This window comes from Procambarus clarkii, chromosome 52 (genome assembly GCF_040958095.1).
Source record: "Procambarus clarkii isolate CNS0578487 chromosome 52, FALCON_Pclarkii_2.0, whole genome shotgun sequence".
NCBI classification, from domain to species: Eukaryota; Metazoa; Arthropoda; class Malacostraca; order Decapoda; family Cambaridae; genus Procambarus; species Procambarus clarkii.
In genome coordinates this window covers 21,231,087-21,245,871 of record NC_091201.1, presented here as the reverse complement: position 1 = coordinate 21,245,871, position 14,785 = coordinate 21,231,087, and the positions used below count along the sequence as shown (strand labels likewise).

The following is a 14,785-nucleotide window of genomic DNA, read 5'->3' as shown; positions in this document are numbered from 1 at the left end:
GGTGAGCCCGTAGTGTACCTGGCACAGGAGCGGAGCTGTAACTGTCTTTTGTCAGATTAACGAAGATTAAGCCACCCAAGAGGTGGCGCGGGCATGAAAAGTCCGTTAGGACTTTTGTCACGTTGTTTCCGTCCTTTATACCCCTGATTCCCCAACCTGTTACCGTAATAGATCTTAATGGAGAACCGACACCATCTAAGGTTCAACACCAGACAACCAAACATCAAGAAGCTGGAGGCCAAACAGTTCATGACGAGCGCCTTATAGGGAAGACTTGATTTGCAGAAATGTTACAAAAGAACACAGAAGCAAAGCCACTGCAGAAAGTGGCTATGCCACAGCCACGCGGCATAGGAAGCCTTAGCCAGAATTAAAACAGCAGAAAAGAGAAATAGTAGAGTAAGACTCAAGATACTTGAAGGATCCAAAGATGAGCAGTGGAGAGTAAAGGGCAGATATTGAGTGAAAGAGACCATGTCGGGGGCGCTTATTACACTGGCTGAAAAATAACTTTGAGAAGGATGTCAGTGTACGGAAGGACAAGGATGAGACAGGATGAGCCAGCATGAACAAGGCTACATAAGAGGTAATTATGGCAAAGAAGAGCAATATTCCAAATGTACTAAGAAGAATTTCTCCAACCACTTGGACTGGACCGTAGAGCGACGGTCTCGCTACATGCATGTCGGCGTTCAATCCCCGACCGTCCAAGTGGTTGGGCACCATTCCTCCCCCCCCCCCGTCCCACCCCAAAACCCCAAATTCTTATCTTGACCTCTTCCAAGTGCTATATAGTCGTAATGGCTCGGCTCTTTCCCCTGATAATTCCCTCTCCAGCGAGATGTATCGAAGGAAGAGAGAGCTGCAGCAATGGAGGAAAGTGAAGAGGAACAGGGACAGAGAAGTGAGTTTATACACCACTCAACTTTCCACTTTTCCATCCAAGTCTCTTCCCTTCCCTTAACTCCCACCTCCCGTTACTTGCTGACACCTCTCTCAGCTCATTCCTCTCCCACACAGCACAGCATGCTAACCTCGACCCATAGACCCCCATATATATGTATAAATGTGTGTGTGTATGTGCGACTATGTTCCTTTACCTGTGTTCCACTGCTTTGCCTGTTTATCATTTGAGAAGGAAGGGGTAGAGGGGAAAGAGTGAGGGAGGTGGCGGAAAGGAGAGAAGGGGTGGGGGGCAAACTCTGACCTTTTTTGAAGGCAAAAGTCAAGGAAAACTGAATGGAAGGAAGATGGCAGCATATGACAGGGAAATCTACATATCGACGATCCATACTTTTCTCCTTGCAATTCGGTTCTTTCCCACAGTGCTTCGTCCGGTTTGACTCGCACCTTAACGGTAAAAATGCACAATACTCTTTCTTAGGATCAAGTATATGGCTCAGAGGAGATAGGAAACAGTATCTTAAGGCATTAAATTTAAAAGGTGCTGTAAATCATGTCAGTGTGGGAACATCAGTGTAAACCAAGCGATGTGACATCATCCGTATGTCAGTGGAAGATATGCGAGCGAGAGAACGGAAATATAACAATTGATACATAACAGAGCTCTCAACGGCATACTAAAATTCCATTCTGGGGCATAAATCGGGCGCGGCAAAGATGCCAGGCCTGCAACGATGACTGTGAGGCCTGCAACGATGACTGTGAGGCCTGCAACGACGACTGTGAGGCCTGCAACGATGACTGTGAGGCCTGCAACGATGACTGTGAGGCCTGCAACGATGACTGTGAGGCCTGCAACGATGACTGTGAGGCCTGCAACGATGACTGTGAGGCTTGCAACGAGGACTGTGAGGCTTGCAACGATGACTGTAAGGCCTGCAACGATGACTGTGAGGCCTGCAACGATGACTGTGAGGCTTGCAACGAGGACTGTGAGGCTTGCAACGATGACTGTGAGGCCTGCAACGATGACTGTGAGGCCTGCAACGATGACTGTGAGGCCTGCAACGATAACTGTGAGGCCTGCAACGATGACTGTGAGGCTTGCAACGATGACTGTGAGGCCTGCAACGATGACTGTGAGGCCTGCAACGATGACTGTGAGGCCTGCAACGATGACTGTGAGGCCTGCAACGATGACTGTGAGGCCTGCAACGATGACTGTGAGGCCTGCAACGATGACTGTGAGGCCTGCAACGATGACTTTGAGGCCTGCAACGATGACTGTGAGGCCTGCAACGATGACTGTGAGGCCTGCAACGATGACTGTGAGGCCTGCAACGATGACTGTGAGGCCTGCAACGATGACTGTGAGGCCTGCAACGATGACTTTGAGGCTTGCAACGAGGACTGTGAGGCTTGCAACGATGACTGTGAGGCCTGCAACAATGACTGTGAGGCCTGCAACGATGACTGTGAGGCTTGCAACGAGGACTGTGAGGCTTGCAACGATGACTGTGAGGCCTGCAACGATGACTGTGAGGCTTGCAACGAGGACTGTGAGGCCTGCAACGAGGACTGTGAGGCCTGCAACGATGTCTGTGAGGCTTGCAACGAGGACTGTGAGGCCTGCAACGATGACTGTGAGGCTTGCAACGAGGACTGTGAGGCTTGCAACGATGACTGTGAGGCTTGCAACGATGACTGTGAGGCCTGCAACGATGACTGTGAGGCTTGCAACGAGGACTGTGAGGCTTGCAACGATGACTGTGAGGCCTGCAACGATGACTGTGAGGCCTGCAACGATGACTGTGAGGCCTGCAACGATGACTGTGAGGCTTGCAACGATGACTGTGAGGCCTGCAACGATGACTGTGAGGCCTGCAACGAGGACTGTGAGGCCTGCAACGATGACTGTGAGGCTTGCAACGATGACTGTGAGGCCTGCAACGATGACTGTGAGGCCTGCAACGATGACTGTGAGGCCTGCAACGATGACTGTGAGGCTTGCAACGATGACTGTGAGGCTTGCAACGATGACTGTGAGGCCTGCAACGATGACTGTGAGGCTTGCAACGAGGACTGTGAGGCCTGCAACGATGACTGTGAGGCCTGCAACGATGACTGTGAGGCTTGCAACGATGACTGTGAGGCCTGCAACGATGACTGTGAGGCTTGCAACGAGGACTGTGAGGCTTGCAACGAGGACTGTGAGGCTTGCAACGATGACTGTGAGGCCTGCAACGATGACTGTGAGGCCTGCAACGATGACTGTGAGGCCTGCAACGATAACTGTGAGGCCTGCAACGATGACTGTGAGGCCTGCAACGATGACTGTGAGGCTTGCAACGATGACTGTGAGGCCTGCAACGATGACTGTGAGGCTTGCAACGATGACTGTGAGGCTTGCAACGATGACTGTGGGGCCTGCAACGATGACTGTGAGGCCTGCAACGATGACTGTGAGGCTTGCAACGATGACTGTGAGGCTTGCAACGATGACTGTGAGGCCTGCAACGATGACTGTGAGGCCTGCAACGATGACTGTGAGGCTTGCAACGAGGACTGTGAGGCTTGCAACGATGACTGTGAGGCCTGCAACGATGACTGTGAGGCTTGCAACGAGGACTGTGAGGCCTGCAACGAGGACTGTGAGGCCTGCAACGATGTTTGTGAGGCTTGCAACGAGGACTGTGAGGCCTGCAACGATGACTGTGAGGCTTGCAACGAGGACTGTGATGCTTGCAACGATGACTGTGAGGCTTGCAACGATGACTGTGAGGCCTGCAACGATGACTGTGAGGCTTGCAACGAGGACTGTGAGGCTTGCAACGATGACTGTGAGGCCTGCAACGATGACTGTGAGGCCTGCAACGATGACTGTGAGGCCTGCAACGATGACTGTGAGGCTTGCAACGATGACTGTGAGGCCTGCAACGATGACTGTGAGGCCTGCAACGAGGACTGTGAGGCCTGCAACGATGACTGTGAGGCCTGCAACGATGACTGTGAGGCTTGCAACGATGACTGTGAGGCTTGCAACGATGACTGAGGCCTGCAACGATGACTGTGAGGCCTGCAACGATGACTGTGAGGCCTGCAACGATGACTGTGAGGCTTGCAACGATGACTGTGAGGCCTGCAACGATGACTGTGAGGCCTGCAACGAGGACTGTGAGGCTTGCAACGATGACTGTGAGGCTTGCAACGATGACTGTGAGGCCTGCAACGAGGACAGCGAGGCCTACAACGAGGACAGCGAGGCCTACAACGAGGACAGCGAGGCCTGCAACGAGGACAGCGAGGCCTGCAACGATGACTCTGAGGCCTGCAACGAGGACTGTGAGGCCTGCAACGAGGACAGCGAGGCCTGCAACGAGGACAGCGAGGCCTGCAACGAGGACAGCGAGGCCTGCAACGAGGACAGCGAGGCCTGCAACGAGGACAGCGAGGCCTAACACGAGGACAGCGAGGCCTACAACGAGGACAGCGAGGCCTACAACGAGGACAGCGAGGCCTGCAACGAGGACAGCGAGGCCTGCAACGAGGACTGTGAGGCCTGCAACGAGGACAGCGAGGCCTGCAACGAGGACAGCGAGGCCTGCAACGAGGACAGCGAGGACAGCGAGGCCTACAACGAGGACAGCGAGGCCTGCAACGAGGACAGCGAGGCCTACAACGAGGACAGCGAGGCCTACAACGAGGACAGCGAGGCCTACAACGAGGACAGCGAGGCCTACAACGAGGACAGCGAGGCCTACAACGAGGACAGCGAGGCCTACAACGAGGACGGCGAGGCCTGCAACGAGGACAGCGAGGCCTGCAACGAGGACAGCGAGGCCTGCAACGAGGACTGTGAGGCCTGCAACGAGGACAGCGAGGCCTGCAACGAGGACAGCGAGGCCTGCAACGAGGACAGCGAGGCCTACAACGAGGACTGTAAAGCCTGCAACGAGGACTGTGAGGCCTGCAACGAGGACAGCGAGGCCTGCAACGAGGACAGCGAGGCCTGCAACGAGGACAGCGAGGCCTGCAACGAGGACAGCGAGGCCTACAACGAGGACTGTAAAGCCTGCAACGAGGACAGCGAGGCCTGCAACGAGGACTGTAAAGCCTGCCGCGAGGACTGTGAAGCCTGCAACGAGGACAGCGAGGCCTGCAACGAGGACTGTAAAGCCTGCAACGAGGACAGCGAGGCCTGCAACGAGGACTGTGAAGCCTGCAACGAGGACTGTGAAGCCTGCAACGAGGACTGTGAGGCCTGCAACGAGGACAGCGAGGCCTGCAACGAGGACAGCGAGGCCTGCAACGAGGACAGCGAGGCCTACAACGAGGACTGTAAAGCCTGCAACGAGGACAGCGAGGCCTGCAACGAGGACAGCGAGGCCTGCAACGAGGACAGCGAGGCCTGCAACGAGGACAGCGAGGCCTACAACGAGGACTGTAAAGCCTGCAACGAGGACAGCGAGGCCTGCAACGAGGACTGTAAAGCCTGCCACGAGGACTGTGAAGCCTGCAACGAGGACAGCGAGGCCTGCAACGAGGACTGTAAAGCCTGCAACGAGGACAGCGAGGCCTGCAACGAGGACTGTGAAGCCTGCAACGAGGACTGTGAAGCCTGCAACGAGGACTGTGAGGCCTGCAACTGTGAGACCCTTGGGTCTCTTCAGTGCCACCTCATTTAGAAACGGGTGACAAAGAAAAACAAAAATAACTTTTCTCCCTGGAGTAGCAAATGTTATTTTGTTATCATGCCTGAAGTGTAAAGAAAATGACTGTCATACCTCTCGAACTCTGCCATTGTGATCAGAACAGTTTAGTGTTGAAAGTACCTACTTCCAGTGAGGAAACGGGCGAAGGTGCATCTTTACCTTAACATAAAGTCAGTAAAAATATATGATAAAAATATATTAAATAAATTAGCATATATATATATATATATATATATATATATATATATATATATATATATATATATATATATATATATATATATATATATATATATATATATATAATGAAGTTGTACCATTATGACCACGAAAGATTTAGAAGTGAATAGTTTCCGAGATATGCGAGTATACTGTAAATCACTTTCGCGAATTTTCCCCCGTGTCTTCACCCGTCATGTTCACGGTATCCTGCCCTCGTCGTTCACAGTCCAGGTATCCTGCCCTCGTCGTTCACAGGCCAGGTATATCCTGCCCTCGTCGTTCACAGGCCAGGTATATCCTGCCCTCGTCGTTCACAGTCCAGGTATGGGGATGTATATTATAGTGTTCCGTAGTACAGTTGGCGCCATCCCCCGTTCCCGGGGGATCCAGGTTCGACTTCTACGTGGAGCAGAAATAGTTGGTCACGTTTCCTTTCACCTAATGTGACTGTTCATCTTGCAGTAAATAGGTAGCTGGGAGTTAGGCCACTATTGTGGGGTTGTATCCTGCGGAGAGGCTGTAGTCTGACCTCGGGGAGGACCTTGGTATAAGCCTAATGTATGTTTAAATGACCACCAGTGTACTGGTAGTCGAGGTAGGTGACAGTACTTACCGACCTGCTTGATGGGGTTCTGGGCGTTCTCCTACTCCACAGGCTTGACTTGTGAGAGTTTGATCCAACAGAGTGTTGCTTGGCGCGGCCCGCAGGCCCACATATCCATACAGTACCTAGTCGTACTGTATGTACTGGCAGCCGAGGTGATCCCCACTCCCCGGAGCACCGGACACGTCCCGCTTGATGACATAACTCTCCACTCTTCTCACAAGAATGATGACTAGGCAGAGTCGGTGGTGGAGAATATTTGGGAGGAAGGGATCGATAGGGAGCGTGTTGAGAGGGAGGTCCAGAGGAGACAAGGAGTGATTACGCGTCAGGCCGTCAGCTCTCGAGGACGACTAGCACTCTTATGTCGGCCTCAGACTCCACGCTCCTCCAGTATTGACTCTCAGCCACCAGAAGCCTCGCCTGCTCCTAGCCTAGAGCACCAGCTGCCTCTGTCCATCCCTAGTGACTCATGGGGCACTGACTCATGGGGCACTGACTCATGGGGCACTGACTCATGGGGCACTGACTCATGGGGCACTGACTCATGGGGCACTGACTCACGGGAGCACTGACTCATGGGGCACTGACTCATGGGGCACTGACTCATGGGGCACTGACTCATGGGGCACTGACTCATGGGGCACTGACTCATGGGGCACTGACTCACGGGAGCACTGACTCATGGAGCACTGACTCATGGGGCACTGACTCACAGAGGCACTGACTCATGGAACACTCCAGTTCCTGAGAAGGAATCACCTAGAATAGACAGTCTTCTCCCTAATGATGCTCGGAGTACTTACTAGTAATTATTAACATACTTATCCTGGTCTGAGATTTCCAGTGTATCGTCTTAGGAAATACTGCTTTGGGAAGAGCCGCAGATTTAAGGACCAAATTGCCATACCACAAACTCTCCCTCCCTTTGTATTTGTATTTATATATACAAGAGTGTTTACATTTTGTACAGCTACTAGCACGCATAGCGTTTCGGGCAAGTCCTTAATCCTATGTTCCCCGGAATACGACCCACCATATCGTTTAACAACCAAGTACCCATTTTACTGTAGAGTAAAAAGAGGCTACAGTTAAGGACTGACGTCCAGTAAATCCTTCCCGGCCAGGATACGATCCCGGGACACAGCGCTCGCGAAACGCCAGAGGAGTGTCTTACCTTTCACTTAGAGTGGGGACAGAAATGCTCCGACAACCTAGACGGTAGTATTGTATGGTTAATTAACCCCCTATTTTGTTTCTGCTGGGAGCAGAAACTCTTCTGTCCGTTAGAAAAATTCGTCTTTGGTTCATTTGCTGTCTCCAGCATCCATTATGTGTCCGGCCTCTGGTCCCCCAGTACCCATCATGTGTCCGGCCTCTGGTCCCCCAGTACCCATCATTTGTCCGACCTGGTCCCCAGGTAACCATCATGTGTCCGGCCTCTGGTCCCCCAGTACCCATCATTTGTCCGACCTGGTCCCCAGGTATCCATCATGTGTCCGGCCTCTGGTCCCCCAGTACCCATCATGTGTCCGGCCTCTGGTCCCCCAGTACCCATCATGTGTCCGGCCACTGGTCCCCCAGCACTCATCATGTGTCCGGCCTTATTATGTAATATTATGACCTAATTATGAAAATTATATAGCAAACAAAGCCAAGACCGAACCAAAGTTACTCCACAGTCACATCAGGAGGAAAACAACAGTGAAAGAATAGGTAATAAAACTTAGAACAGGCGAGGACAGGTATACAGAGAATGACAAAGAGGTGTGTGAAGAACTCAACATGAGGTTCCAGGAGTTCTTCACAATAGAACATAGTGAAGTCACTGCACTAGGAGAGGGGGGCAGTTAACCAGGGGGCATTGGAAAGGTACGAAATTACGAGAGATGAGATCAAGAGACACCTGTTGGATCTGGATGTGAGAAAGGGTGTTGGTCCAGACGGGATCTCACCATGGGTATTGAAAGAATTTGCAGAGGCACTCTGCTTGCCACTCTCCATAGTGTATAGTAGATCGCTGGAGACGGGAGACCTACCAGAAACATTGAAGGCGGCTAATGTGGTCCCAGTATACAAAAAAGGTGACAGATAAGAGGCACTGAACTACAGGCCAGTGTCCTTAACTTGTATACCATGCAAAGGGATGGAGAAGATCGTGAGACAAAACCTAGGTAACACAGCTGGAGAGAAGGGACTTAGTGACAAATCGCCAACATGGGTTCAGGGAGGGTAAATCTTGCCTTACTGGCTTAATTGAATTCTACTGATCAGGTGACAAAGATTAAGCAAGAATGAGAAGGCTGGATGAACTGCATTTGTTTTGGACTGTCGGAAAGCCTTTGACACAGTACCTCATAAAAGGCTGTTTCTAGCTGGAGAAACAGGCAGGAGTAACTGGTAAAGTGCTTCAGTGGATAAGGGAATACCTAAGCAATAGGAAAGCAGAGTTACAGTGAAGGGTGAGACCTCAGATTGGCGTGAAATCATCAGTGGAGTTCCACAGGACTCTGTACTCTGTCCTATCCTGTTTCTGATATACGTAAACGATCCCGGAGGGTGTAGACTCATTTCTCTCAATGTTTGCTGACGATGCCAAAATTATGAGAAGGATTAAGACAGAGGAGGACTGCTTGAGGCTTCAAGAAGACCTAGACAAATTAAAGGAATGGTCGAACAAATGGTTGTTAGAGTTTAACTCAAGCAAATGTAATGTAATGAATGCTAGGTGGAGGGAGCAGGAGGCCAGTTACAAGGTATCATTTGGGAGATGAAACTCTTCAAGAGTCAGAGGGAGAGAAAAACCTGGGGGTTGATATCACGCCAGACCTGTCCCCTGAAGCCCATATCAAGAGGATAACCACAGCAGCCTTCTTACCACAGCAGCATATGCCAGGTTGGCTAATATAAGAACGGCATTTAGACACTTGTGCAAGGAATCATTCAGAACTTTGTATACCACCTATGTCAGAGCAATCCTGGAGTATGCAGCCCCAGCATGGAGTCCATATCTAGTCAAGTATAAGACTAAACTGGAAAAAGTTCAAAGGTTTGCTACCAGACTAATACCCGAGCTGAGAGGTATGAGCTACGAGGAGAGACTACGGGAATTAAACCTCACGTCGCTAGAAGGCAGAAGAGTTAGGGAGGATATAATCATCACGTACAAGATTCTCTGAGGAATTGACAGGGTAGATAAAGACAGGCTATTTAACACAAGGGGCACACGCACTAGGGGACACAGGTGGAAACTGAGTGCCCAAATGAGCCACAAGAGATATTAGAATAGTATCTAATATGTACCGTGCAGGGGGAGACACTATACATGGTGCCCATGTACCGTGCAGGGGGGAGACACTATACATGGTGCCCATGTACCGTGCAGGGGGAGACACTATACAGGGTGCCCATGTACCGTGCAGGGGGAGACACTATACATGGTGCCCATGTACCGTGCAGGGGGAGACACTATACATGGTGCCCATGTACCTGGCACTCGTGAGGAGCTCCCTCATCTTCCTCACGTCCCAGTGGCGGTGTCGAGCTTATTCTTAACGCCAGTTATATTAGTTACCTTAATGATGTTACCGGACAACCTGCTCCAGTCGTCTATAACGCCCTCTGTACTAAATGAGATGTTCTCCATATTACTCGTGGAAGTGAGCACCCTCACCTTCTAATCATTGTTACAAGTTCTGGCCAGATGTGTATCACCCGTGTTAGTATCGCTGACCACTGAAAGACCCTTAATGTGGCTCCTTCGTTCCCGGCTACCCCAGGGAACGAGGGAGGGCGCCAGACCTCCCTTAACCTCCCCAGGGAACGAGGGAGGGCGCCAGACCTCCCTTAAGCTCCCCAGGGAACGAGGGAGGGCGCCAGACCTCCCTTAAGCTCCCCAGGGAACAAAGGAGGTCTGGGAGGACGTCAGACCTCCCTTAACCTCACCTGCAACACACTGATATACTCACATATGTCAGGTATACCCAAATGTGTCAGGTATACCCAAATGTGTCAGGTATACCCAAATGTGTCAGGTATACCTATATGTGGTAGGTTGGTTCAACAAAATATTGGCTGGCAAATTAATGAGATTTGTCTGCCACATTTCACTTGAGTTTTCTGGTGTCACTTGAAAAGGACTTATAACAATCTTATTTTCATTCTCGCCTTTCCTCGATATTTTGAGTAGGATCTTATGATCAGGTTGGTGATCCCTCATAACATTGTACAACGTAAATATAGAAACTTTCGCGACATTGGTGAGTAATAAGTGTAAGTGGAAACGTAAAGTACACACTAAGGCGAAGGCAGTAAACTAATGTTCTTAAGGTGAGACTTAATGTGTTATCCTTCTCTTACCGATGTGTCCTCTACTGTCCATGTATCATACCTAAGTACTCTTGTATACATAAAGTATTAGTATTATTGTACACGTGTGGGTGTGTACAGACACACAGAGGGATTAAGGTTGGCCACTAATGTAGTACCCGAGTTGAGGGCTATGAGCTTCGAGGAGAAACTACGGGAACTAAACCTCACGCCTCTGGAAGACAGAGGAGATAGGGGAGTCATGATCACCACATACAAGATTCTCAGAGGAATTGATAGGGTAGATCAAGACAGTTTATTTACCACAAGGGGCACACACTATGGGACACATATGGAAAGTGAGTACCCAAATGAGCCATAGAGACATATGAAAGAACTCTTTTTTAGTGTCAGAGTAGTTAACAAGTTGAATGCACTAGGAAGTGATGTGGTAGAGGCTGACTCTATACACAGTTTCAATTGTAGATATGATAGAGCCCAGTAGGCTCAGGAATCTGTACACCAGTTGACTGACAGTTGAGAGGCGGGACCAAAGAGCCGGAGCTCAACCCCGCAAGCACAACTAGGTAAGTGCACGCACGCACCCTCCGCCCTGGCCTTCCCCAACAGGTGACTGTGAAGGCGGAGAAGACTTCACCCAAAATGTGAGCGGCTGATTTTGACATCCTTGATTATAATTTTTATAAAAAGTTTTAAATCTTCCACGTTCTTACCACCCCCTCCCCCTTATCCCTTCTCTCCCTCCTCCCTCATCCCTCTTCCCCTCCCTCATCTTCTCCACTTCCCTCCTTCATCTTCTCCACCCTCCCTCATCTCTCTCCCCCCCTCCCTCATCTTCTCCCCCCCTCCCTCATCTTCTCCCCCCCTCCCTCATCTTCTCCCCCCCTCCCTCATCTTCTCCCCCCCTCCCTCATCTTCTCCCCCCCTCCCTCATCTTCTCCCCCCCTCCCTCATCTTCTCCCGCCCCTCCCTCATCTTCTCCCCCCCTCCCTCATCTTCTCCCCCCTCCCTCATCTTCTCCCCCCCTCCCTCATCTTCTCCCCCCTCCCTCATCTTCTCCCCCCTCCCTCATCTTCTCCCCCCCTCCCTCATCTTCTCCCCCTCCCTCATCTTATCCCCCCCTCCCTCATCTTCTCTCCCCCTCCCTCATCTTCTCCCCCGTCCCTCATCTTCTCCCCCCTCCCTCATCTTCTCCCCCCTCCCTCATCTTCTCCCCCCTCCCTCATCTTCTCCCCCCTCCCTCATCTTCTCCCCCGTCCCTCATCTTCTCCCCCCTCCCTCATCTTCTCCCCCCTCCCTCATCTTCTCCCCCCCCTCCCTCATCTTCTCCCCCCCTCCCTCATCTTCTCCCCCCTCCCTCATCTTCTCCCCCCCTCCCTCATCTTCTCCCCCTCCCTCATCTTCTCCCCCCTCCCTCATCTTCTCTCTCTCCCTCATCTTCTCCCCCTTCCTTCATCACTCTCCCCCCCTCCCTCATCACTTCCCCCCCCCTCCCTCATCCCTTTCCTTGTCATCCTGCCTTACACTGTACACTGAGACACTCGTGTCAGTAATGCTGCTGATATTCCTACCGAAGCTGCAAGGTTAGACATGTTATCCTACTCAGCTAAAGCTTAACCTTTTCCTCCTCTCAACTCTCTCCGTTGTTTTCCAAGTATCTCTTTTCCGCCGTCTGTTTCGTCCTGGAGTTCCCTCCCTCATTTCCACTCTCATCTCTCCTCATTCCTTTCATCTTCTCGTCTTATACACTCCTTCATTTTCTTCCGTTCTCTCTTCTCTCTAGTCTTCCTTTCACTTTAAATCTTCCGTTCCCGCCTCTTCGGCTCCACCCCCCCCTCCCCCCAGTGACACCACCCCCCATCTCTCCTCTTACCCTAGCGTCTTCTCTTCCTCCCTTACCCTACCACCTTCTTTACCTTCTTTAGCCTACCTCCCTCACCCTACCTTCGTCTTTACCTCCCTTAGTCTACCTCTCTCACCATACCTTCTTCTCTACCTCCCTTACTCAACCTTCTTCTCTCTCTCATTTACCCCTACCTTCTCTCTCTCTCTCTCTACTTTACCCTACCTTCTTCTCTGCCACACTTACCCTAACTTCTTCTTCTCCCTCCCTTACCCTACCTTTTTCTCTCCCTTCCCTTTCCCTACCTTTTTCTCTCCCTTCCCTTTCCCTACCTTCTTTTCTCCCTTCCCTTACCCTACCTTCTTCTCTCCCTCTCATATCCTACCTTTTTCTCTCCCTTCCCTTACCGTACCTTCTTCTCTACCTCCCTTACCCTACCTTCTTCTCTACCTCCCTTACCCTACCAGTCTTCTCTACCTCCCTTACCCTACCATTCTTCTCTACCTCCCTTACCCTACCTTCTTCTCTACCTCCCTTACCCTACCTTCTTCTCTACCTCCCTTACCCTACCTTCTTCTCTACCTCCCTTACCCTACCTTCTTCTCTACCTCCCTTACCCTACATTCTTCCCTCAACTTCTCAGCTGTTAACTCTCTCTTGTATTTTTTATCGTTATCGCCGTTACCCTTCTTTCTTGAGTTCCCTTTGTCAAGTTCCACTCTCTCTTGTTCTCGTGCGTTCTTTTCCTGTCTGTGTCTCTTTGTCTCTCTGGTGCAGATATCGTGGACTACGCTGCAAGCCAACAGCTGTTATCATACATCTGTCGCCTCAAAAACACTTACATGACGAGCTTTTCGGTTTTTCATTTGGAATATATTTTAATATTAAATCAAAATAATGCTACTTACTGGACGAGGCTTGAGCCACGGGTGTGTGCGAGTGATAAGATTTTAAATCTAAGTGATCTATCTTGAGGTTATCTTGAGATGATTTCGGGGCTTTAGTGTCCCCGCGGCCCGGTCCTCGACCAGGCCTCCACCCCCAGGAAGCAGCCCGTGACAGCTGACTAACTCCCAGGTACCTATTTACTGCTAGGTAACAGGGGCATTTAGGGTGAAAGAATTTTGCCCATTTGTTTCTGCCTCGTGCGGGAATCGAACCCGCGCCACAGAATTACGAGTCCTGCGCGCTATCCACCAGGCTACGAGGCCCCCCCCCCCCCCGAGGTGATAAATCTAAATGATAAATCTTATCACTTAGATTTATCGCTAAATCTAAGTGATAAGATTTTGCACTTATCTACAGGCTTAGAGGAGCAGATGTTTGAGATGTGCGTCGGCCGGGGAGTGAAGGACCGCTCATGGAGTGATGTTTTATAACTCTTCAGCGAATAGTATATTTCCTCTAGACACAATTTTATCCGAGTCGAAGATTCTCTTCCCTCTCTTCACCCACCGACACTGACAGGTCGTTATAGCTACGATCTTGCTGTCTGGAGGCTTACAGTGTCTCTCAGTCACCCCAGTCTTGTACACCAGGTCCTGCTTCTCTCTCTCTCTCTCTCTCTCTCTCTCTCTCTCTCTCTCTCTCTCTCTCTCTTCTCTCTCTCTCTCTCTCTCTCTCTCTCTCTCTCTCTCTCTCTCTCTCTCTCTCTCTCTCTCTCTCTCTCTCTCTCTCTCTCTCTCTCTCTTTCTCTCTCTCTCTCTCCGCCTTTTTTAAACTAAGACTAGGGTTCATAAGGACTGTCAAATGACGCGCCCAGTGAAACTGCAGTCAAGAGCTGTTATCCTACCTCAGCTCATCTGAAGCCTGCTCCTAGAAGCCCATTTATTTCATGAGAATGTACTTTGAAACTAACACATAGGGAACTATCATATAAGGAACCAAGTGAAGCTAAAGGCAAGAGCTTTAATCCTACCTCAGCTCAGTTGAAACCTACTCCTAGAGGCCCATTTATTTCATGAGCCTATTATATGCATCAACAGGAATAAACTTTATTCATTAACAATATTAGGTAACATTCATATAAGGAACTGGATGAGTCTGTAGCCAACTGTGTGCCAGAGCCTTCATGTGATCAGTTGACCTGATTTCTCGTTTATCAACCTGTTGACCGATCTGTCTGCCTGTACTCACCTAGTTGTACTGCACCTAGATTGTGCTTGGGGGTTG

General features: G+C 50.6%; 2 protein-coding genes across 2 annotated transcripts; both read left to right on the top strand.

Moving 5' to 3' along the window:
* The first annotated feature begins 841 nt into the window (after positions 1–841).
* Positions 842–3,955, top strand: LOC138352177 (proprotein convertase subtilisin/kexin type 5-like). Its single transcript, XM_069304444.1, has 3 exons — positions 842–904; positions 1,327–1,458; positions 1,565–3,955. The coding sequence occupies exons 1-3, from the start codon at positions 842–844 to the stop codon at positions 3,953–3,955; spliced, it is 2,586 nt and encodes an 861-aa protein (XP_069160545.1).
* Positions 3,956–4,092: 137 nt separating this feature from the next.
* On the top strand, positions 4,093–5,588 carry LOC138352176 (autotransporter adhesin BpaC-like). The gene is made up of 2 exons (XM_069304443.1): positions 4,093–4,098; positions 4,368–5,588. The coding sequence occupies exons 1-2, from the start codon at positions 4,093–4,095 to the stop codon at positions 5,586–5,588; spliced, it is 1,227 nt and encodes a 408-aa protein (XP_069160544.1).
* The last annotated feature ends 9,197 nt before the right edge of the window (positions 5,589–14,785 follow it).